The following is a 23,274-nucleotide window of genomic DNA, read 5'->3' on the forward strand; positions in this document are numbered from 1 at the left end:
CCGTGTGTTAAGCACCTTGGACATTGCCCTCGCGAACCCTTGCCAGAACTCTCTAAGCCCTTATTCTCTGGAGTTTTGAAGAATCAGTGGTGATCTCATTGAAATACATTAAATTCTTAGAGAGCTTGATAGGTTAGATCCTGCGAGCCTCTTTCTCCCTGGCTGAAAAAACCAGAACTAAGGGTCAAATAATTTTCAACTATCGGTGAGGTCGGGATTAGGAGAACTTTCCTCCCCCAGAGGATTGTAAATCTTTGCAATTCAATATGCCAGAGAGTTTTGGATGCTAAGTAAATGAGTATAGTCAAGATTGAGATCAACAATTTTTGGGGCATGAAGGGAATCAAGGGATATGGGTGAGGAAAGTTTAGGTAGACGTCAGCCAATCTTATTGAATGGAGGAGTAGGCTCCAGGGAATGAAGCTGTATGGCCTACTCCTGCTTCCAATGACCACAGTTGATACAATGTTCTGTAAGAAAGTTCCTCAACAATAATCATCATAGAAATTCAAACTTCTGCTCTGAAGGTGAATGCTGAATGAAAAAGAATCGAAAGCAGAATTCCACTTACTTCATAAATGTGGCCTCCTTCAAAATGGGCAATCCCTACATCATCATAAAGGCCTCGTAAGGTCTCTCCCTCATAGCTTTAAAAGAAATGGTTTATTTTGATAATATAGAAATGTATTTTCTCAATTCACTGTAACATGTAACTTATCAACTCGGTTGTTTCACAACTCGGGGCAGCACGGTAGCACAGTGGATAGCATTGTGGCTTCACAGCACCAGGGTCCCAGGATCGATTCCCTCCTGGGTCACTGTCTGTGCGGAGTCTGCACGTTCTCCACGTGTCTGCGTGGGTTTCCTCCGGGCGCTCCGGTTTCCTCCCACAGTCCAAAGACGTGCAGGTTAGGTGGTTTGGCCGTGCTAAATTGCCCTTAGTGTCAAAAAGTTTAGGAGGGGTTATTGGGTTACGGGGATAGGATGGAACTGAGGGTTTAAGTGGGTCGGTGCAGATTTGATGGGCTGAATGGCCTCCTTCTGCACTGTATGTTCTATGTATCTATGTATGTAACTTCTTTGTGGATATAATTCTGTCATTTCTCACTAAATTACATCAGTTATAAATGGGGTCTTCAGTCCAGGGAATTTTCTAGCTTTGCTGAAGTCACATGACGGCTGGAGAAATGACTTTTCTCCCAAATTGTCTCATGCACTTTCTGAGCAACTGGCTCAAAGCATTGTTGATAGAAGTGTCTGAGTTGGTGTGTCTACTTACAGCTATTACGCAGAGTAGAGAAAGGTAAAAGGACTTAATCCAAAAGAAAATGTTTCAGTTATTTACTTGATTGGCAAAGTTTGGGTATTGTGTGCTCCTACTGTACTTGTTTAAAGTTTGAACACATGTTCATGCAAGTCCACAATACAATGCAGTAAATAAAAGCATAAAACCATTTTGAAGTTATGCAATAAAAGAGAAAATGCTGGAAATATTCAGCAAGTCTGGCAGTATGTGTGGAGATAGAAACAGAGTTAACATTTAGGGTTGATACTTTTCATCTGAATTGAAAGATGTTGGAGATGACGAGCATTTAAGCAAGTACAGAGCGAGGGAAAAGTGAGGGCGGGGCATGGGAAGAACAGAAAGGAAAGGTCTGCAATAGGATAATGATTGGAGTGAATAAATGATAAAAGTGCTCTGTACAATGAAATAATTTAGCGCAGGCAAGAAGATGTAATGTATACACACAACTGTTGATAAATAAGAGAAAAGCCAATAAAAATATATATTTTTTTAAATGATAAAAGTGATGATGGTGCAAAGCAAACAAGGTAATAATGGAACAAGCAGAGAGATTTTATACAGTTCTAAATGTTCCAAGCATTAGTGGTTAGTTTTTAATATTTTGAAGGGCAACCACCATCCCCTACCCTGCAAAATCAGTCTGTCTCATTTAAATTTATGTCAGGGGTGTCTAATAGTGTCATGTCACTAGTGTCAAGCTCTTACATCCTGAAAACACTCAGCAGATTCAGTCAACATTTATAAAGATACTCCCATGATTGTGGATATAGTAGGAACTAAAGGAAATGCTGGATTCTAGATGTAATATCACCATATATGCTCAGGTAAAATTGAATTTTTGAGTCAATATCTTAGGCCAGGTCATGGGGTGACTTTTACATGGCTATTATTTTCGAGAGGTTTTCATGTGGATTTAATTTGATCCCTTTGTTTTGTAGTTTAGTTTTCCATTAGTTCTTCCCTAAAAAGGGTCACTTTTGTTAGGATTATCATTTGATGACACTGGAGGTAACCCAGTGTCTCCTTGCGGGTTTATTTTTAAAAAGCCATCCCGTAGAGAGTACAGTTGAGTCCAAAGTTTTGCACTTGGGACTTTGTGTTTGAATTTCTCTGATAAAAGTTCCACTTATCTGTTCTCTCTGTGGATGCTACCTAATCTGTTGAATGTTCCCTGCATTTTACATCGAATTTACAGCACAGAAACAGACCATTCAGCCTGAATGGTCCAAGCTGGTCTATGTGTACCACAGGACCTTCCTTCCTTCCACCCCATCTCATCTCACAATATCCTTCCTCGTGTGCTTATCTTCAAATGCATCTGTGCTGAGGACTTCAACTACTCCTCAGGGTAGCAAGTTCCACACTGTAACCAGTACTTTCTGTTTTCGCCTCTGATTCCCAGCTTGCTTTTAATGCCTTTTGTTGCCACTCAGTAGGTCGGCAAGTCAAATGTTTAGCAACGTTGCTTTCCTCCAGGTGAACTGTAGAAGTAACAAGGTTATTAAATCCGATAAAAGGATTAATTAGTGAGAATGCAGGTGACCTGTATTACCAATAACAATGTATGTCTTAATAGTTAGGACACAGGTTAAGATTCAATTGGGTTAGCGGTCAAATTTAACAATAGTGATAAGGGACAAAGTTCAGGTTGAAGTTTGTGGTTAGGTTTAGATTTCGGGTTAAGATTTTTGTGGTTGGGGGCAGGCCACGATTTGGGTTAGTAACAGAGGTTAAGATTTGGGTCAGATTTAGAGTTCAGGTTAAGATTTTGAATTAGTGGGTTGGAGTCAAGGGTCAGATTAGTGGTCAGATTTAAAGTTAGGGTTCATTTGGGTTAGTGTCGGGGCTAAGGTCAAGGTTAGTGATGAGATTTAGAATTCAGGTTAAAGTTGGGATTAGCGATAGGTGCTGAGATTAGTCATTAGCATTTAAATTATGGTTAATTATGAGTTAACCGCTGGCTGCATTCTAAGTTTGGGTGAGCAGTAGAGTTAAGGTGAGTGGCAAAACTTAGTGCTCAGGGTTGGAATTCTCCTGCCATTGCGATTCACTTTTCCCACCAGCAGCACATCTCCACCTGTGGGTTTCCCAGCGACGCGCAGTGGCTTCAACAGGAAATCTCATTTACATGGGGAAGAACTTTTTTACACATAAGGTAATGGGTGTCTGGAATTCACTGCCTGAGTTTAAAAAAGTACTTGGACCTGCACCTATGGATTGGATGCAGGAAGGTGGAATTAGAAAGGGTGTCCTCGGGCTGGCATGGACAAGATCGGCCAAATGGCCTCCTTCTGTGCTGTAACTTTTCTATGAAAAGCGGCGGGAGTACAGAATCCCGCCGGAGGCTAACGGCCCGCACCGAGAAACATGCGGCTGGGGGATCAGAGAATCCAGCCCCAGGTTAGCAGGTGTTAGGTTCAGGTTAAGATCAGTAGTGAAGTAGGGCAGCACGGTGGCGCAGTGGTTAGCATTGCTGCCTCACGGCGCCATGGCTCCAGGTTCGATCCCTGCACTGGGTCACTGTCCGTGTGGAGTTTGCACATTCTCCCCATGTTTGCATGGGTTTTGCCCCCACAACCCAAAGATGTGCAGGGTAGGTGTATTGGCTATGCTAATTGGGAAAAAAATGAATTGGGTACTCTAAATTTATTTTTTAAAAAGTTTAGTAGTGAAGTTTACAGTTGGGGTGAAGATCAGAGTGAGTGGTCAGGTGCAGGGTAAAATTCGGATTAGAAGTTGGGGTTATGGTTCGTAGTTAGAGGTCAGCAACTCGTTAACCAGTGTCGAGGCGGGAGCTTGAATCTTATGCAGTGCCGGTCGAGCCCCTGGCTCCTGTCGAATACCGAACGGGGCCACACCTCGCGACAATCAGCTTGGTCAGCACGGGCTCCTCGTAATGCAGGACCAGGGCTGGGGCCTCCTGCGGCTGGCCGTGGCGCTCGGAGCCCTCGGACTGGACCTCCGGGCTGGCTTCGTCCTGATGCTCGTTCACCACCCGACATGTCAGATTCCCCTCCGAATGCACCATTTCGACCTCTGACACGGCCTCCTCCGTCAGCTCGCCAGACTTCCCCTTCGCCACCTTCTCTTTCTCCTTCTCCTCCTTGCCTTTCTTCTTCTTTTTGTCCGACGCTTTCACCATCTTGGCGTCGCTCCTGGTAACGTGGCCCCGCCGTTACCAGGGCAACCCCTCTGCGCGCACGCAGCCACCCCTGAACGGCGGGTCGCCGCAGGGCTCAGAACAAGCGCGCGTTTAGGATTCAAAACCTGTCCACCAGGTGCACTCTCGCCTGTTCCACACCCCCGCCCCCGTGCATCTCCTTATATCTGCAATCTCCCCCCCCCCCCCCCCACAATATCTCTGAGTAAAGGAGATTGAGAAGAGATTTGATAGAGGCACACAAAAATATACACGTGTTTGGATAAGGTAAAGTGGGAGGGGGACTGCTCCCGTTAGCTGATGGTACAAGAACTAGGGGACACATATTGAAGGTTTTTTGGGCAAGAGATGGAAGGGGAATGTGTGGAAGCACTTTATTACACAGCGAGTGCGCGTCTGGAACTCTGCCCCCTTGTGTGGTGTGGTGGAAGCAATCGCTGATTTCAAAAGGAGTTTGGACGGGCACCTGTAGGGCTACAGGGATAGAGCACAGTAAGAAGTCTTACAACGTCAGGTTAAAGTCCAACAGGTTTGTTTTTCGAATCACTAGCTTTCGGAACACAGCTCCTTCCTCAGGTGAATGAAGAGGTAGGTTCCAGAAACATATATATCGACAAAGTCAATGATAATTTGAATGCGGGTCTTTGCAGGTAATTAAGTCTTTACAGATCCAGAGAGGAGTAATCACAGGTTTAAGAGGTGTGAATTGTCTCAAGCCAGGACAGTTGGTAGGATTTCGCAAGCCCAGGCCAGATGGTGGGGGGTGAATGTAATGCGACATGAATCCAAGGTCCCGATTGAGGCCATGCTCATGTGTGCGGCACTTGGCTATAAGTTTCTGCTCGGCGATTCTGCGTTTTCGCGCGTCCTGAAGGCCGCCTTATAGAACACTTACCCTAAGATCAGAGACTGACTACCCTTGACTGCTGAAGTGTTGCCCCACTGGAAGGAAACATTTCTGCCTGGTGATTGTCGCGCAATGTCTGTTCATCCGTTGTCGCAGCGTCTGCATGGTCTCGACAATGTACCATCCTTCAGGACATCCTTTCCTGCAGTGTATGAGGTAGACGACATTGGCCGAGTCGCAGAGTATGTACCTCGTACCTGGTGGGTAGTGTTCTCACATGTAATGGTGGTACCCATGTCGATTATCTGGCACATCTTGCAGAGATTGCAATGGCAGGGTTGTGTCGTGTCGTGGTCGCTGTTGTGAAGGCTGGATAGTTTGCTGCAAACAATGGTTAGTTTGAGGTTGCGCGGTTGTTTGAAGGCAAGTCGTGGGGGTGTGGGGTTAGCCTTGGCAAGATGTTCGTCTTCATCGATGATGTGTTGAAGGCTGTGAAGAAGATGTCGTAGTTTCTCCACTCCAGGGAAGTACGGGACGACGAAGGGTACTCTGTCGGTTGTGTCCCGTGTTTGTCTTCTGAGGAGGTCTGTGCAGCTTTTTGCTGTGGCGTGTTGGAACTATCGAACGATGAATCGAGCGCCATGTCCCATTCGTACGAGCGCATCTTTCAGCGTCTGTTACGCTCCTCCTGAGCAGATCCATGTATATGGAGCGCTTGTCCATAGGGGATGGCTTCTTTAATGTGTTTAGGGTGGAAGCTGGGGAAGTGGAGCATCATGAGGTTATCCGTGGGCTTGCGGTAAAGCGAAGTGCTGAGGTGACCATCCTTGATGGAGATGAGTGTCTCCAAGAATGCAACCGATTCTGGAGAGTAGTCCATGGTGAGTCTGATGGTTGGATGGAACTTATTGATGTCGGTTCAAGGTCCTGTGCGGTGAGGAGGTCTTGTTCAAACTTGTGAATGAAGATGTTGGCATATTGAGGTGCGAATTTGGTGCCCATAGCTGTTCCATGTGTCTGGATGAAGACCTTGTCGAAGGTGAGGACGTTGTGATACAGAATGAAGTGGATGAGTTGCAGAATTGCGTCTGGAGATTGGGTGTTGTCGGTGTTGAGTACTGAGGCTGTTGCAGCAATGCCGTCGTCATGGGGGATGCTGGTGTAGAGTGCCGAGACATCCATTGTGACGAGGAATGTTCCTGGTTCAACTGGTCCATAGCTGCTGAGTTTCTGTAAGAATCGTCGTATCGCGACAGAAGCTGGGCGTTCCTTGTACAATGGGTTTCAAGGTGCCCTCGATGTAGCCAGAGAGGTTCTCACACAGGCTCCCATTGCCTGATACGATAGGACAGCCTGGTCTGTTGGTCTTGTGCATTTTTGGGAGGCATTAGAGATCTCCAACGCGGGGAGTACGTGGGATGAAAGCACGTAGGGTACTCTGAAGGTCTGTGTCCAAGGTCATGATCAGTCTGTTGAGTTGGCGGGTGTGTTCCTTGGTCGGATCTGCGGGTAACTGTCTGTAGTGTTCCTGGTTGTTGAATTGTCGGTACACTTCTTTGCAGTAATGTGTTCTGTTCAGTATGACGGTGGCCCCTCCTTTGTCTGCTGGTTTGATGACGATGTTGTGGTTGGTCGGAAGAGCGCAGATGGCGTTGCGTTGTGCTTGGGTGATGTTCGGGGCTGTCTTGTGAATGCGACTGATGAATCTGGCATTGATGTGGCTCCTGACGGCTTGAGCATACATGTCGAGTCTACGGCAGCTGTCTTCCGGGGGGGTCAAATTCGACTCTTTCCTCTTCGGTTGCCGCACCGCAAATGCTACCAACTGTCCTGGCTTGAGACAATTCACACCTCTTACACCTGCTCCATCTGGACCTGTAAAGACTTAATTACCTGCAAAGACTCACATTCAAAATATTGTCTTGCATTTTTGACTTTGCTTATATATATGTTTCTGGAACCTACCTCTTCATTCACCTGAGGAAGGAAGAGTGCTCCGAAAGCTGCTGATTCGAAACAAACCTTTTGGACTTTGACCTGGTGTTGTACAACTTCTTACTGTGCTCACCCCAGTCCATTCCCGGCATCTCCACATCGTGGTAATCTTGCAGGCATTCTTAGAAAAAAATCTGAGGACTGTTGCCTAAAAAGGTGTTGAGCTCGGAGTTTAACTGAGCAGAAATCTTCTGGGAAATGTGTGTATAACTATTTTTTTTTAAAATAATTTTTATTGAGATTTTCAAAAAATATGAAAAACAGAAAATAACAACAAGAAAATAGTATTATCAACAAAAAAAAAGAAAAACACAATAACCCCCAAAACCAACCCCCCCCTCCCCCCCCCCCAGTAACTACAAAAAGAATAGATAAGTCGGCATATTCAATAAACACATGTACATATTTCTCCCCTCCCCGAAACAAACCCCCCCCCCCCCCCCCCCCCCCGTGTTGTTGCTGCTGCCGGCCTATTTTTCCTACAGTTCTGCCAGGAAGTCAAGGGACGGCTGCCACTGCCTAAAGAACCCCTGTACTGAACCCCTCAGGGCAAATTTCAACCTCTCCAATTTGATGAACCCTGCCATAGCGTTGATCCAGGCCTCCACACTCGGAGGCCTTGCATCCTTCCACTGAAGAAGAATCCTCCGCCGGGCTACTAGGGACGCAAAGGCCAGAACACCGGCCTCTTTTGCCTCCTGCACTCCTGGCTCCATTGCAACCCCAAAAATTGCGAGTCCCCAGCCTGGCTTGAGCCTGGATCCTACCACCCTCGACACCGTCCTTGCTACCCCCTTCCAAAATTCCCCCAGCGCTGGGCATTCCCAGAACATATGGGCATGATTCGCTGGGCTCCCGAGCACCTAGCACACCTGTCTTTGCCCCCGAAATACCTACTCATCCTCGTCCCGGTCATGTGGGCCCTATGTAGCACCTTGAACTGTATGAGGCTAAGCCTCGCACAGGAAGAGGAGGAATTCACCCTTTCCAGGGCATCCACCCACGTCCCCTCCTCAATCTGCTCACCCAGCTCCTCTTACCATTTACCCTTCAGCTCCTCCATCGAGGCCTCATCCACCTCCTGCATGACGTGGTACACGTCTGAAATCCTCCCTCCTCCAACCCACACCCCCGAGAGCACCCTGTCCCGTACCTCACGTGGGGGCAGCAGAGGGAACTCCTCCAACTGCCGCCTGGCAAACGCCCTAACCTGCATGTACCTAAATATGTTCCCCGGGGTGAGCCCAAACTTCCCCTCTAACTCACCCAGGCTCGCAAACCTCCCATCCACAAACAGGTCCCTCAACCTCCTAATATCTACCCTGTGCCAGCCCAGAAACCCGCCATCGATGCTCCCTGGTACAAACCGGTGGTTCCTCCATATCGGGGACTCCATCGGGCCCCCCACCTCCCCCCTGTGCCGTCTCCACTGCCCCCAGATTTTGAGGGTAGCCGCCACCACCGGGCTTGTGGTATACCTCTTTGGAGGGAACGGCAACGGCACCGTCACCAGCGCCTCCAGGCTCGTGTCCACACAGGACGCCATCTCCATCCTCTTCCATGCTGCCCCTGCCCCGTCCATTACCCACTTATGCACCATCGCTGCGTTAGCCGCCCAATAGTACCCACAGAGGTTGGGCTATGCCAGCCCCCCCCCCCCCCCCCCATCCCTGCCCCGCTCCAAAAACACCCTTCTCACCCTCTGAGTCCCACGCGCCCATACAAATCCCGTAATACTCCTGATGACCCTCCTAAAAAAGGCCTTCGGGATAAGGATGGGGAGGCACTGGAACAGGAACAAAAACCTCGGGAGCACCGTCACCTTGACAGACTGCACCCTGCCCGCCAGCGGCAGCGGCAACATGTCCCATCTTTTAAACTCCTCCTCCATTGGCTCCACCAGCCTAGTGAGGTTAAGTTTGTGTAGGGCCCCCCAGCTCCTAGCCACCTGGACTCCCAGGTACCGAAAGCTCCTCCCTGCCCTTTTCAGCGGGAGCCTACCAATCCCCTCCTCTTGATCCCCCGGGTGCACGACGAACAGCTCACTCTTACCCAGGTTGAGCTTGTACCCTGAAAAGCCCCCAAATTCCCTAAGAATCTTCATCACCTCCGGCATTCCCCCCACTGGGTCCGCCACATATAGCAACAAGTCATCTGCGTATAATGACACTCGGTGCTCCTCCCCACCCTGCACCAGACCCCTCCAATTCCTCAACTCCCTCAACGTCATGGCCAGGGGCTCAATTGCCAACGCAAAGGGCAAAGGGGGACAGGGGACACCCCTGTCTCGTCACCCGGTACAACCAAAAGTACTCTGATCTCCTCCTACTCATGGCTAGGCTCGCCATCGGGGCCTCATATAACAGCCTCACCCAACTGACAAACCCCTCCCCGAACCCAAATCTTTCCAGCACCTCCCACAAGTACCCTCACTCAACCCTATCAAAGGCCTTCTCTGCATCTAATGCTACCACTGTCTCCACCTCCCCTTCTACCGCCAGCATCATTATAACATTCAGAAGCCTACGTATATTGGTGTTCAGCTGCCTTCCATTCACAAACCCCGTCTGGTCCTCATGAATGACCCCCGGCACAGAGTCCTCTATCCTTGTGGCCAAGATCTTCGCCAACAGCTTGGCATCCACATTTAACAGTGAGATCGGCCTATATGATCCACACTGCAGGGAATCCTTGTCCCGTTTAAGGATCAAGGAAATCAGCGCCCGTGACATAGTCGGGGGCAAAGCCCCCCCCCTTGCCTCGTTAAAGGTCCTAACCAACAGGGGCCCAGCAGGTCTGCGTACATTTTGTAAAATTCGACCGGGAACCCATCCGGCCCCGGCGCCTTCCACGACTGCATGCTGCCTATCCCTTTGACCAGCTCCTCCAGCTCAATCGGCGCCCCCAGCCCCTCCACCTGCCCCTCCTCCACCTTCGGAAATCTCAGCCTGTCCAAAAAGCGCCCCATCCCCCCTCCCTCTCCACCGGGGGCTCGGACCGGTACAATTCCCCATAAAAGTCCCTGAAGACCCCATTCATGTCCAACCCCCTTCGCACCACATTTCCTCCCCTATCCATTACTCCACCAATCTCCCTGGCCGCGTCCCGCTTACGGAGCTGATGCACCAGCATCCTACTCGCCTTCTTCCCATATTCGTACACCGCTCCCTGTGCCTTCCTCCACTGAGCTTCCGCCTTTCTGGTGGTCAGCAAGTCGAACTTGGCCTGAAGGTTACGCTGCTCCCTCAGCAGTCCCTCCTCCGGAGCCTCCGCGTATCTCCTGTCCACCCTCACCATCTCCCCCACCAACCTCTCACTCTCTCTTTGCTCTCCCCTCTCCCTATTCGCTCGGATGGAAATCAACTCCCCTCTAATCACCGCCTTCAATGCCTCCCAAACCGTCCCCACCTGAACCTCCCCATTATCATTGGCTTCTAAGTACCTCTTGATACACCCCCGAACCCGCCCGCCCACCTTCTCATCCGCCAGCAGTCCCACCTCCAGGCACCAGAGCGGGTGCTGGTCCCTCTCCTCCCCCAGCTCAAGGTCTACCCAGTGCGGGGCATGATCCGAAATGACTATGGCCGAATACTCGGCATCCTCCACCCTCAAAATCAGCACCCTGCTCAGAACAAAAAAATCAATCCGGGAATAGGCTTTATGCACGTGGGAGAAAAATGAATACTCCCTGGCCCTCGGCCTCGTAAACCTCCAAGGATCCACCCCTCCCATCTGATCCATAAACCCCCTCAACACCATAGCCGCCGCGGCTCTCCTGCCCGTCCTGGACATGGATTGATCCAATGGGGGATCCAGCACTTTATTAAAGACCTCCCCACAGTATCAGTCCACCCGTCTCTAGATCCGGAATGCGGCCCAACATGCGCCGCATAAAACCTGCATCGTCCCAGTTTGGGGCATAGACATTCACCAGCACCACCCGCTCCCCCTGCAACTTGTCGCTCACCATCACATACTCCCTCCACTGTCAGCCACCACCTTTGATGCCTCAAACGACACCCTTTTTCCCACCAGAATCGCCACCCCCCCCCCCCCCCCCCCCCCCCGATTTTTTGCATCCAGCCCCGAATGAAACACCTGGCCTACCCAGCCCTTCCTCAGTCTAACCTGGTCCGCCACCTTCAGGTGCGTCTCCTGGTGCATAGCCACATCCGCCTTCAGCCCCTTCAGGTGCGTAAACACCCGGGCCCGTTTGACCGGCCTATTCAGCCCCCTCACATTCCAAGTTATCAGCGGGATCAGAGGGCTCCCTGCCCCCCTCCCCTGCCGACTAGCAATAACCCGTCCCCTGCCCGCCCCAGGCCAGCGCCCCCTGCTCGGCCCGTTCCCCACGGCGGCAAACCCCCACCCCTGCCCCCCCTGCACCTTCCTGGCCATTTCAGCAGCAATCCGGTACCCCCCCCCCCCCCCCGGCTAGGACCCCTCCATAGCACTCCCGTGAGCCAGCTAACTTCTGCTGACCCCGGCGGCTCGCGGCTCGCGCCACACCTCCGACCCCTCCCTGGAGACTACTTCTCCTCCCCCAGACCCACCAGCAGACCCTCCTCCTCCCCCTCCCGCTCTCGCACGGGAAAAAAGCCCGCCGTTCTCAGCTCTGACCCCGCCCCATCCACCCTCAGTGCAGGAAACAGAAGAAAAGCCCGCGCTTTCCCCCGGCCCGGCCCCGCCCACGCAAAAAAGACAGCGCCCCACCCGCCCTAGAAACACACAACCAGCTTAAAACAGCATGAAACAGTATAAAACAGAGACCCTTCCCACCAAAAGTTAACACAGTTATTTACAAACCCCCAACCCTCAGTTAGAGTCCAGCTTCTCGGCCTGCACAAAGGCCCACGCCTCCTCCGGGGACTCAAAATAAAAGTGCCGGTCCTTGTAAGTGACCCACAGATGCGCCGGCTGTAACATGTCAAACTTCACACTCTTTCTGTGGAACACCGCCTTCGTCCGGTTGTACCCGGCCCTCCGCCTAGCCACCTCCGCACTCCAGTCCTGGTAGATCCGCACTACCGTGTTCTCCCACTTGCTACTCCGCTCCGTCTTGGCCCACCTAAGCACGCACTCTCGGTCAATGAACCGGTGGAACCGCGCCAGCACCGCCCGTGGCGGCTCATTTGCCTTGGGCCTCCTGGCCAGTATTCTGTGGGCCCCCTCCAGCTCCAGGGGCCCCTGGAAGGACCCAGCTCCCATCAGCGAGTTCAGCAAAACGACCACATAGGCCCCCAGGTCTGACCCCTCCAGCCCCTCCGTGAGGCCCAGGATCCGCAAATGTTTCCGCCTCGACCGGTTCTCCATCTCCTCGAACCGCTCCTGCCACTTCTTATGGAGCGCCTCATGCATCTCCACCTTTACCGCGAGGGCCGCGGCCTCATCCTCTCTTTCGGAGGCTTGTTGTCGGAGCTCCCGGATCTCCACCCCCTGGGCTGTCTGCGTTACCAGCAGCTTGTCCGTATTAGCCTTCAGCAAATCTAGCAGCTCCATCTTTAGCTCCCGAAAACAGCGCTGGAGAGTCTCCTGCTGCTCCTGCACCCACTGCCTCCATTCCTCGAGGCCTCCGCTGGCCGCCATCTTGATTTTCTTTCCCCGCTTTTTCTTAGGCACTGCCACCGCTATTTTGCTGGCCCCACTCCTGGTCAAGACCATAGACCACTGGGGATCCGCTGCAGACACCTTCCCACGTCGGGAACTGTCGAGCAAGTACCGCTGGGGGCCCTTAAAAGAGCCCAAAAGTCCGTTCCTGGCGGGAGCTGCCAAACGTACGGCTTAGCTCCGCATAGCCGCAACCGGAAGTCCGTGTGTATAACTATTAACTGTTTAAATGTGATGTGTTTTTTAAAAAAGTTTAATATTTAATAATTAAAGTCTCCAAAAGTGTTCTGATTTGTTTTACTTCTGACATCAGTGCAGGTACCTTCTCACAATAAAACTACAAACTGCAAATCATTGTGATAGCTGGTCCAAGTTTCCCTTTGGGGTTTGGGTAGCCTAGCAATTACCACCTGCCATATCATAACAAATGGATCCTGGGTCTCAAGATCACAGAAGGTTTATAGCACAGAAATACTTTGGCCTATATGTCTGCGCTGGCTGAAAACGAGCCACCCAGCCGAACCTCACTTTCCAACATTTGGTTATTTGCCCTGCGGGTTATGGCACTTGAGATGCATATCCATGGAACTGTACCTCAGCGAGGAGTCAAAACATCTTGGCACAAAATTGTGCTTTAATTAGTCAGAGATTAGCTTAAAACAAGTTTTGCAAATAGTTATATTTTAGAGCTTGAAGATATATAAGTGGGACTGTCAAGTTAACAAAACCATGGGCCATAACCTCTGGCGAGCAGCGGGAAGCCAGGAGCCACCAATTTAAAAAAAAAAATCTGCGCACTTAACCTCCACTCCGATGTTGCGACAAACCTTCCTTTCCCTGCGGTGGCCTCGGTTCTCTGGTCTGCTCAAGGCTCCAGCGTGGTGCAGGAGTGGAGCCCTGCCTCCTTGTGATGCAGCCAGCTTGGGAACGTCCATAGAGGCATTTCAACAATAAAATTACAGTGAAAACAACAGGCAGCTTTTTAAGCAAGTATTTTCAGGGTATATGGATGTTTTAAAAAGATTTATTTTGCTCTTTCTTTTAAACAGGAATTACTACTGTTGTTGCTTCGTTTAAAGTAATTTGAATTTTTATTGATGTGGAGATGCCGGCGTTGGACTGGGGTGAGCACAATAAGATGTCTTACAACACCAGGTTAAAGTCCAACATGTTTGTTTCAAACACTAGCTTTCAGAGCACTGCTCCTTCCTCAGGTGAATGCCTGATCACCTGATCATCAGATGATCACCTGAAGGAAGGAGCAGCATGGTAGAATAGTGGTTAGTACAATTGCTTCACAGCTCCAGGGTCTCAGGTTCGATTCCCGGCTGGGTCACTGTCTGTGCGGAGTCTGCACATTCTCCCAGTGTGTGCGTTGGTTTCCTCCGGGTGCTCCGGTTTCCTCCCAGTCCAAAGATGTGCGGGTTAGGTGCAGTGACCATGCTAAATTGCCCTTAGTGTCCAAAATTGCCCTTAGTGTTGGTTGAGTGGATTAACTGGGTTATGGGGACAGGGTGGTGTGGGCTTGGGTAGGGTGCTCTTTCCAAGAGCCGGTGCAGACTCGATGGGCCGAATGGCCTCCCGCTGCACTGTAAATTCTATAAACAAATGACAAAAAGGAATCAGGAATTACCCATAGTCACCATTAACACATACAGTCCCTCTCCCCACAACCCTCCCAGCTCCCCCAATGTTCGATGTTATCCAATTCTCAAAACTGCACAACGAATAACGCCCATGAATTGTAGAACACCTCCATCCTTCCCATCAGTTCAAATTTTCTACCCCCTCAAAGAGCCGGCTCATCCTCGCCCTTGTGAGGTGTGCTCTATACACCACCTTGAGCTGTATCAGCCCCAACCTCGCACACAAGGTGGAGGCGTTCACCCTCCGGAACACCTCACACCAGAACTCCTCCTCCATACACTCTCCCAACTCTTCCTCCCACTTTGCTTTGATCGCTTCTAGTGGCACCTTCTCCTCCTCCAAAATAGCCCCACAAACCACCGATACTACCCCCTTCTCCAGTCCCCCTGTCGTCAGCACCTCCTCCAGCAACATGGAGGCCGGCTCTACTGGGCTTATTTACTTATAAGTTAAAATAGGTTTGGTCGGGCGGCACAGTAGTTAGCACTGCTTCCTTACAGCGCTGAGAACCTGGGTCTCTGGGCAGCACAGCAGCATAGTGGTTAGCAGTATGGCTTCACAGCGCCCGGGTCCCAGGCTCAATTCCTGGCTTGAGTCACTGTGTGGAGTCTGCATGTTTTCCCTGTTTCTGCGTGAGTTTCCTCCCACAAGTCCCAAAAGACATGCTGTTAGGTAAATTGAACAGTCTAAATTCTCCGTCTGTGTACCTGAACAGGCGCCGGAATGTGGCGATTAGCGGCTTTTCACAGTAACTTAATTACATTGTTAATGTAAACCTACTTGTGACAATAAAGATTATTATATTATGATCCCAGCCCCGGGTCCATGTCCATGTGGAGTTTGCACGTTCTCCCCGTGTGTGTGGGTCTCACCCCCACAACCCAAAGAAAATGTGCAGGGCAGGTGAATTGGCCATGCTAAATTGCCCCTTAATTGGAAAAAAATAATTGGATACTCTAAATTTATTTTAAAATTAAAATAGGTTTGGTTATCAGCACTCTATAATTACATAACGTTACGTGTGGCATGGTTAAAATGTTCGTATGTTTTCATTTAGATTATGGTCATAAGATTTTAAAAGCATCCCTGGGCTTATTGCTGTCACTTTCTTTGTAACATGTACTATTTTTAATTAGTGTTTATAGAATCACTGCAGTGCAGAAAAAAGCCATTCAGCCCATCAAATGTGTACCGATTCTGGAAGAGCACCGTACCCAAGCCCAAGCCCTATCCCCACCTAATCTTTGACACTAAGGGAGCAATTTAGCAAGGCTAATCCACCTAACCTGCACATCTTTGGACTGTGGCAGGAAGCCCAAGCACCCAGATGAAACTGTGGCTGCACGGTGGTGAGCACTACTGCCTCACAGAGCCAGGGACGCGGGATCAATTCTGACCTTGGGTGACTATCTGTGTGGACTTTGTACATTCTCCCAGAGTCTGCGTGGGTTTCGTCTGGGTGCTCTGGTTTCCTCCCACAGTCCAAAGATGTGCAGGGTAGGTGGTTTGGCCATGTCAACTTGCCCTTTAATGTCCAGGGGTGTACAGGTTAGGTTCTGGAGATAGGGTGGGGGAGTGGACCCAGGTAGGGTACTCTTTCAGAGGGTCAGGGGTGACTTGATGGGCTGAATTGCCTCCTTCTGCAGTGTAGAAATTCTATGGTTCCAGGAAATCCATGCAGACACGAGGAGAATATACAAACACCACACAGTCACCCAAGGTTTGAATTGAACACAGGTCCCTGGTGTTGTGAGGCAGCAATGCTAACTGGTGTCCCACCGTGTCACTTGTGGTAAATATGTTTCTGCCTGTTTACTTCAATTATCTTTAAAAAATATATTTTTATTGTCATTTTCAATTATCCACAGTAACACTTTATGTTCAATATTTACAGCAAGTGTGGTTCTTATATATATTATTAACTTATTGCCACAAGTAGGCTTCAATGAAGTTACTGTGAAAAGCCCCTAGTCGCCTCATTCCGGTGCCTGTTCGGGGAGGCCGGTACGGGAATTGAACCCGTGCTGCTGCCTTGTACTGCATTACAAGCCAGCTGTTTAGCCCACTGTGCTAAACCAGCATATATTCAATTGTTCTTGGTACCCCCCCCAGTGTTGATTTGGAGATTCTTGGATTCTTCCATCACCCCCCCCCCCCCCCCCCCCCCCACACACACAAAAGCCACGATCATTTTGTCTATGTTGTGGAAGAAGGCCTTGGTGATCAAGATCGATATTAACAGGAAGAGTTCGGATTTTGATCGTCATCACCCTCCCCACCAGGGAAAGCTGGAGTGTGTCCCATCTCTGTAGGTCCTTTTTGACTTCCTCCACCAGGCTAGTCAGATTCCACTTCTGGATGCGTGTCCAGTCCCAGGCTATTTGGATTCCAGAATTTGTTTTGGGCTAATTTGAAAGGGATTCCTTCCAGCTCTGTCCCTCCCCTGTTTGGGTTCACCGGGAAAGCCTCGCTCTTGCCCAGGTTAAGTTTATAACCCAAGAAGGATCCAAACTGTTTCAGGAGCTGCATGATTGCTCTCAAGCCATCCTGCGATTCCGAGACATAGAGGAGCAAGTCATCAGCATAGAGTGAGACTCTGTGCTCTCTGCCTCCCCTTTCGATGCCCTTCCAGCCTTTTGTGCCTAGCAAAGCAATCGCCAGGGGTTCAACTGCTAGGGCAAACAGGAGGGGGAACAGTGGACATCCCTGCCATGTGCCTCTGTGCAGCTGGAAGTATTCAGAGCTGGTTGTGCTGATTCAAACGGTTGCCTTGGGGATGTTGTACAGGATTTTCCCCCAGGAGATGAATCCTGCCCCTAGCCCAAACCGCTACAGTACCTCAGGGAGGTATTTCCACTCGTCTCTGTCGAAGGCCCTTTCTGCACCAGGGAGACGATTCCCGCATCCCCGTCGAGTGGGTCGGAGGCGTACAGCCTCGGTAGAAAGTCTTGAATGCCCTGTTGACCTCTTCTGGTTCCATTGCTAGTCTGCCTCTGCTGTCTTTTATCTGTGCAATTTCCCTTGTGGCTACCTGCTTTCCCAGCTGGTGAGCTAGTAGGCGGCCAGCCTTTTCTCTGTGCTTATAGGTCTCCCATGTCTGGGGAGTTGGTATACTGCTTTCCTAGTGGATAGCAGTTTAAAGTCCATTTGTAGCTTTTTCCTCTCCACCACAGTCGGGGCCTTGGATTACTTTCTGTCGCCTTCCTGGATGGAGTCAATCAGGTGTTGCCTGGCCGCCCTCTCTTCCCTGTCTCTGCAAGCCTTGTAGGCCATAATTTCCCCCCTGATCACAGCCTTTAGTGCCTCTCAGAATGTGGAAGGTGAGACTTCCCCGTTCCGGTTGTTAGTCACATAATCGCCTCGGGCCTGTGATGTTTCCTGGTAGAAGGCCTTGTCGGCTAACAGGTCAGTGTCTAACCTCCATGTGGAGCATTGGGCATGGCCCGTCTCCACCTCACATCCATGTAAGGTGAAGTGTGGTCGGAGATGACTATCGCGGAGTATTCCGCTCCTACTATTCTTGGAAGCACCGATTTCCCCACTACAAAGAAGTCGATCTTGGTGTATACCTTGTAGTGCAGGAGCCTCCATGGATCCACAGCCCCCATCTGTTCCACGAATGTTCCCAGTTCTCTAGCCATGCCTGTCTTTTTCCCCGTTCTGGGGCTTGATCAATGGGACAACGGGTCTGGCACGCAGTTAAAGTCGCCCCCCCCCCCATAATCAGTCAGTGCGTGTTGATGTCGGGGATTTCTGCCATGGTCTTCTTTATAAAGTCTGTGCCGTCCCAGTTGGGCGCATACACATGTAACCGTCCTGGTCTCCATAAACCTCATCCTCTTGCTGATCCGCATGGCTACTCCCCGAGCCCTTGTCCCGTAGCACGAATGGTACGTCTGTCCCACCCAGCCCTTTCTTACCAGCAGTCTGTCCTTTTCCCTTAGGTGTCTCCTGCAGGAAGATTATATCGGCCTTCAGGTTTCTTAAGTGGGCGAAGACTCTGGATCTTTTCATTGGATCGTTAAGTTCCCTTACATTCCAGATGAGTATCCTGATGGGTGGCTTCTGTTCCCCCGTTTCTGCGGGATCAACTATACTTATCTGGTTGGCACGCCCCTGCACTCCAGGGTTTCCCTTTGTTAGGGTGACGTCCAAAATTACTGTGGTCACCATTCTCACCATAAGGTCGGGCCCCTGTGCTCCGGGGTTTCCTTTTGTCCAGCAGGCACCCAGCATGGCCACCAACTGTGTGCACACCACATGGGTGCACCCCTGCACTCTTGGGTTTCCCTTTGCTTAGGGACCCTCCAAAGTGGCTGCATGCAGCGCCATCTTGTTTCTTCGGCCTGCCCAAGCCAATCCATGTTCTGTACCTCACCCCCACCCCCCACCACTGTGTCTACCTCCCCCGGCCAGGCGCTCCCTCTCCGCTGAGAGGTGCGCCGCGGCCCCCTTTCTGCCCTGTTTTCCTGTGCTAGCCCTCCCTGCTAGTACGGTGGCTCCCTTCCCAAGGCTTGTCTAGCCCTTTGTCTGTGCTCTCTGACTGCCTCTCTTCTCTCTCCACCTTCTCAACTGTTTTCCCTATCCTCTTTTTCTCCTGCACCCGGTCTTTCTGTTCAGAACGAGGCAGTACAGCCCCACACAAACACATAGCCAAGACGACAAGTCTCGGGTTCTGTCTCTGTCTTTCAGCAATCTTCCTCTGACACGCCTTATTCACTGCCATGTCTGTCCAGGCCACTATTCCGCACAAAGTCATTTGCTTCTCTCGGGGTATCGAAATAATATCCTTTGCTCTGGTACATGACCCAGAGTCTGGCCGGGATTAACATATCACCCCACTCTTGTAGGATGTCGACTTTGCCTTGTTAAACTTGTCCCTTTTCTTTGCCAGGTCTGCCCCAATGTCTTGGTCGACCTGGATTCTGTGTCCTTCCCACGAGCTCGCCTTCGTTTGCCTGGCCCACCACAGGATCCTCTCCCGATCCTGGTACAATCGCTCTTGGCTGCTCCCCCGCCTTGGACTTCAGTCTGAGCGATCCGTGTGCCCTGTTGAATTCTGAGGGGTTGGGTAAACTGTCCCTCCCGACTAGGTTGCCCAATATTTGGCCGATATATTCTGTCGGGTCTCTACCCTCAATGCCTTCCGTCAGGCTCATAATTCGTATATTCTGCCGCCGGGACCTGTTCTCCCTGTCCTCGACCTTTCCTTTCAAACTCCCCCCCCCCCCCCCCCCCCCCCCCAAGGCCGCCACCAACCTTTTCACCTCTGTCCAGAGCGACAATCCTGTCGCCCTGGTCCATCGAGGCTCTCCTGAGGTCCTGGATAGTCCTATCCTGCGCCTCCACTTTCTTTCCCAGCCCATCGATTGTGTGTTGGAGGGAGACCATCGCTCTGGACAGAGGTGAAAAGGTTGGTGGCAGCCTGGGGGGAGTTTGAAGGGAAAGGCCGAGGACCAGGAGAACAGGTCCACTTTCACTGCCACCTGGTTCTCCTTTTAATCGCCACCTTCATGGCGGCCAGCTCCTTTTTAAGGAAGATCTGGTGGGGAGGAGCAGGCTGGTGCTGATGTCGGTGCTCGGGACGCCGGTCTTCCCCGCTATTGGACAGCCGGGGCTTCCACCTCGTCTCGTGGGTCCACCGACTCGTCCACCCGCTGATCATGGCCCTTTCTGCCATTTCTGCCCCTCGAGGTTCCATTCGCCGGCATCTTCTCCTACGTCGCTATTTCTTCACCATTAGGGTTATTTTCTTTCTTTTTTTAAATATAAATTTAAATTACCAAATTAATTTTGTCCAATGAAGGGGCAATTTAGCGAGGCCAATCCACCGACACAACACATCTTTTGGCTTGTGGGGCGAAATCCACGAAAACACGGAGAGCATGACGTGCAAACTCCACACGGACAGTGACCTGGAACCAGGATTGAACTAGTGATAACCACTGTGCCAGTGTGCTGTCCTTGTTAGGGTTAGTTTTGGTTGGTTTTTCAGGCCAAATTCTTCTAAAATTGACTTTTTTGGTTCTGGTTGGGAGGAGAGCCACCTGATGTGCGTCCCCTCAGCACATCACCGTCACCAGGAGTCTATTTCAATTATCTTATTCATTTTAATTATCTCAATTAAACATTGTGTTCTGATGTTTTAGTCAGACCTTTGTAGAAGCTTGTAAAGTTTAATGTAAAACATTTATTAACAAAAATAATTTTATAAATACAAAAGTTTGACTTAATATTTAACTTTATGAGCTGAATCATACAATGGCATAAAACGACCTCAACCGTTATAAATTTCTTACAAAATATATTTTTTCACTTAAACACAATGCCTCCGTCTATTTGTAAAGGGGAGGAAGGGGAATGAAATGAAATGAAATGAAAATCGCTTATTGTCACGAGTAGGCTTCAATGAAGTTACTGTGAAAAGGAGAGGAGAAGGAGTGAAGAGGAGGGTTTTGACATATCAGTTGTTAATTGACAAGCTCAACATCCAGAAGCAGCAGCAGCTGAAACGCAATGTCCCGGCACACATCTCCTCTGACATCATTTCAGGATGTCCTTTGGCAGTACACTCTTAGGGGTGGGTGATTGATTCGCTGCAATACCTGTCAGAGGGATAGTTCACATTAGCTTAAAGGTGGCTTGCATATATCAACTAATGCACTAAACTTTGTTAAAGCATTTGAAGTAATCACTGAGGCCTCTAAGGATGAACATTACATCAGGGAGACTCTTAAACAACTCAGCTTAAAATACAATGCAAAATCCAAATCTACTTTAGGTCGGAATCAGCTGAGAGGACAGGCGTGCTAACAATAGTGTCCTTGAAGGAGTCAACAGCACCAGTATCATCCAAAACCAACTACGCTAGACCGCCCAGATGCTGAGGATCTCAAGAGTCCCGACTGCCAAAGCAAATCTTCATCCACCTCAAGGAAGGTTTCTGAACAAGAGGAGGACAAAGGAAGATATTCAAAGACACCTTGTAGGCTTACCTCAGGAAATGGAACAGAGACGTCAATGCCTGGGAGACCTTTGCTCAGAAAAGACTTACTTGTAGGAACCTCCTGGTTGAAGGAACCTCCTGATTGAAGGGTCACAATTCTTTCAGGACACCCGATGGCAAGCGGAGGCCTGGAAAAGGAGCCTGAGAAAGGAATACCTGCGACTTAGTGTCCAAGGACCAATCCTACCTTTTGTAAACTCCTGCCAAGTGAGTTATTGAAGATGTGCTCTAGGATCGGACTCATCAGCCACATAATGACCCACCGAACCTGTGACCAATAACACTGAGTATCTTCGGTGAACAATCATACTCGTTAGCAAGTGATCACTGCATTCTATCCATTATAGTTCTTTTAATGGAATTAACGTCTTCATGACAAACCAAAGTTTCAAAAAAAAAAGAAAAATATATCTTCCTTTCATTGTATTTGCAGTCTAAACATATTTATAAACACTAATAATATAAAACATTAAACTATCTAAAAAATGTCTCCCAATGCCTTCTGCCTCTGGTACACCGAAAATTTTCAGTGTAAATAAAAAGGTGTAAAAACTCACCTCAAATCTGGGTAAGGGATCCAAGTTAGCGCTGTAGCTGGATTTTTCATTCAGCAGCTCCAGTGCAGCGCAGGGCTTCAAGAAGTCCAAAAAAAACATCCGGGAATTTGAACGCTGCGCGCTTCCAGTGCGCATGCCTGCGCTTCCGGGTCGTCGCGCCACACATGTGCGGTGTACTAGCCACTTGAGTCGCTGGCCAGACCGGAAGTTACAGGCTGATTTGTTCCTTGTTTGAACTTGGTTAACCATCTTTGAGCGTAGACAGGTATTTCCGAGAAATAATTTTCCTAAATAAGTATCAGGATATTTTGCCCAGGATGGCCACTGATTGTGAATGGAGAACAAATGGAGGTTATTGCCCTCACCCCCATGACAATATAGGAAATGCTCAAAGGATCTGTGAGACATCAAAAGATCATCTAAATAGAACATATATTTATAAAAATATCATTTGTGCTGTGTCTTTCACAACCTCAGGACATTCAAAAACATTTTACAGCCAATGAATCACAGTCATTTAATGTAGGAAACGTAACAGCCAATTTGCACACAGCAAGCTTCCACAGACAGCAATGTGATAGATCAGATAATCTGTTTTAATGATGTCGATAGAGGAATACATATTGGCCAAGACAATGGAAATAACTTCCCTGTACTTTAAAACAGTGCCATGGGATCTTTTGCAAAATATACGTCCATCAGAGAGTAGATGGGGCCTCACTTTAGTGTCTCATCCCAAAGACAGCACTTCTGATAGTGCAGGACTCCCTCTGTACCGTGATTTACCCAAATGGGAACAAAGTCCCTTAGTGAGCACGTTTAGCGACATGTTTCCCGGCGCTCGCAGTGCCGAGAAACACATGGCTTGTCAACGCAACTTGCATGGTATAAGGGGTCTCAACGGGGAATGTACGAGGCAGCACCTAGCCCCGTTTTGTACATTGTAGTGAGATCAGGACGCTATTCTTAAATGGAGTCTCGATTTCCGTGGCCCCTGAAGTGATCCCCGACCTCCCCTCCAGCCCGAACGCACTATGGGAGGGTTCCCGCACCCCCTCCCAAACACCCACACAAGGGCACCCCCGTCCAGTCACTCGTGCACCTTGGCAGTGCCCATGCCAGCTGGCAATGCCACCTGTGCCCCTTGGC

General features: G+C 49.8%; 1 protein-coding gene across 4 annotated transcripts in view; it reads right to left on the minus strand.

The window, feature by feature from the left end:
- Positions 1–4,482, minus strand: part of rsph10b (radial spoke head 10 homolog B) — a 116,029-nt gene extending 111,547 nt beyond the window's left edge. For all 4 annotated transcript variants that reach the window (XM_038820180.1, XM_038820179.1, XM_038820178.1 and 1 more), the window contains exons 1-2: positions 4,165–4,482; positions 572–647 (exon numbers count right to left, since the gene is read on the minus strand). In XM_038820180.1, coding sequence (XP_038676108.1) covers positions 572–647; positions 4,165–4,448 — 360 coding nt within the window. In that variant the 5' untranslated portion in view covers positions 4,449–4,482. The remainder of the gene's footprint in view (positions 1–571; positions 648–4,164) is intronic.
- Positions 4,483–23,274: the final 18,792 nt, after the last annotated feature.

This window comes from Scyliorhinus canicula, chromosome 15 (genome assembly GCF_902713615.1).
Source record: "Scyliorhinus canicula chromosome 15, sScyCan1.1, whole genome shotgun sequence".
Taxonomy (NCBI): Eukaryota; Metazoa; Chordata; class Chondrichthyes; order Carcharhiniformes; family Scyliorhinidae; genus Scyliorhinus; species Scyliorhinus canicula.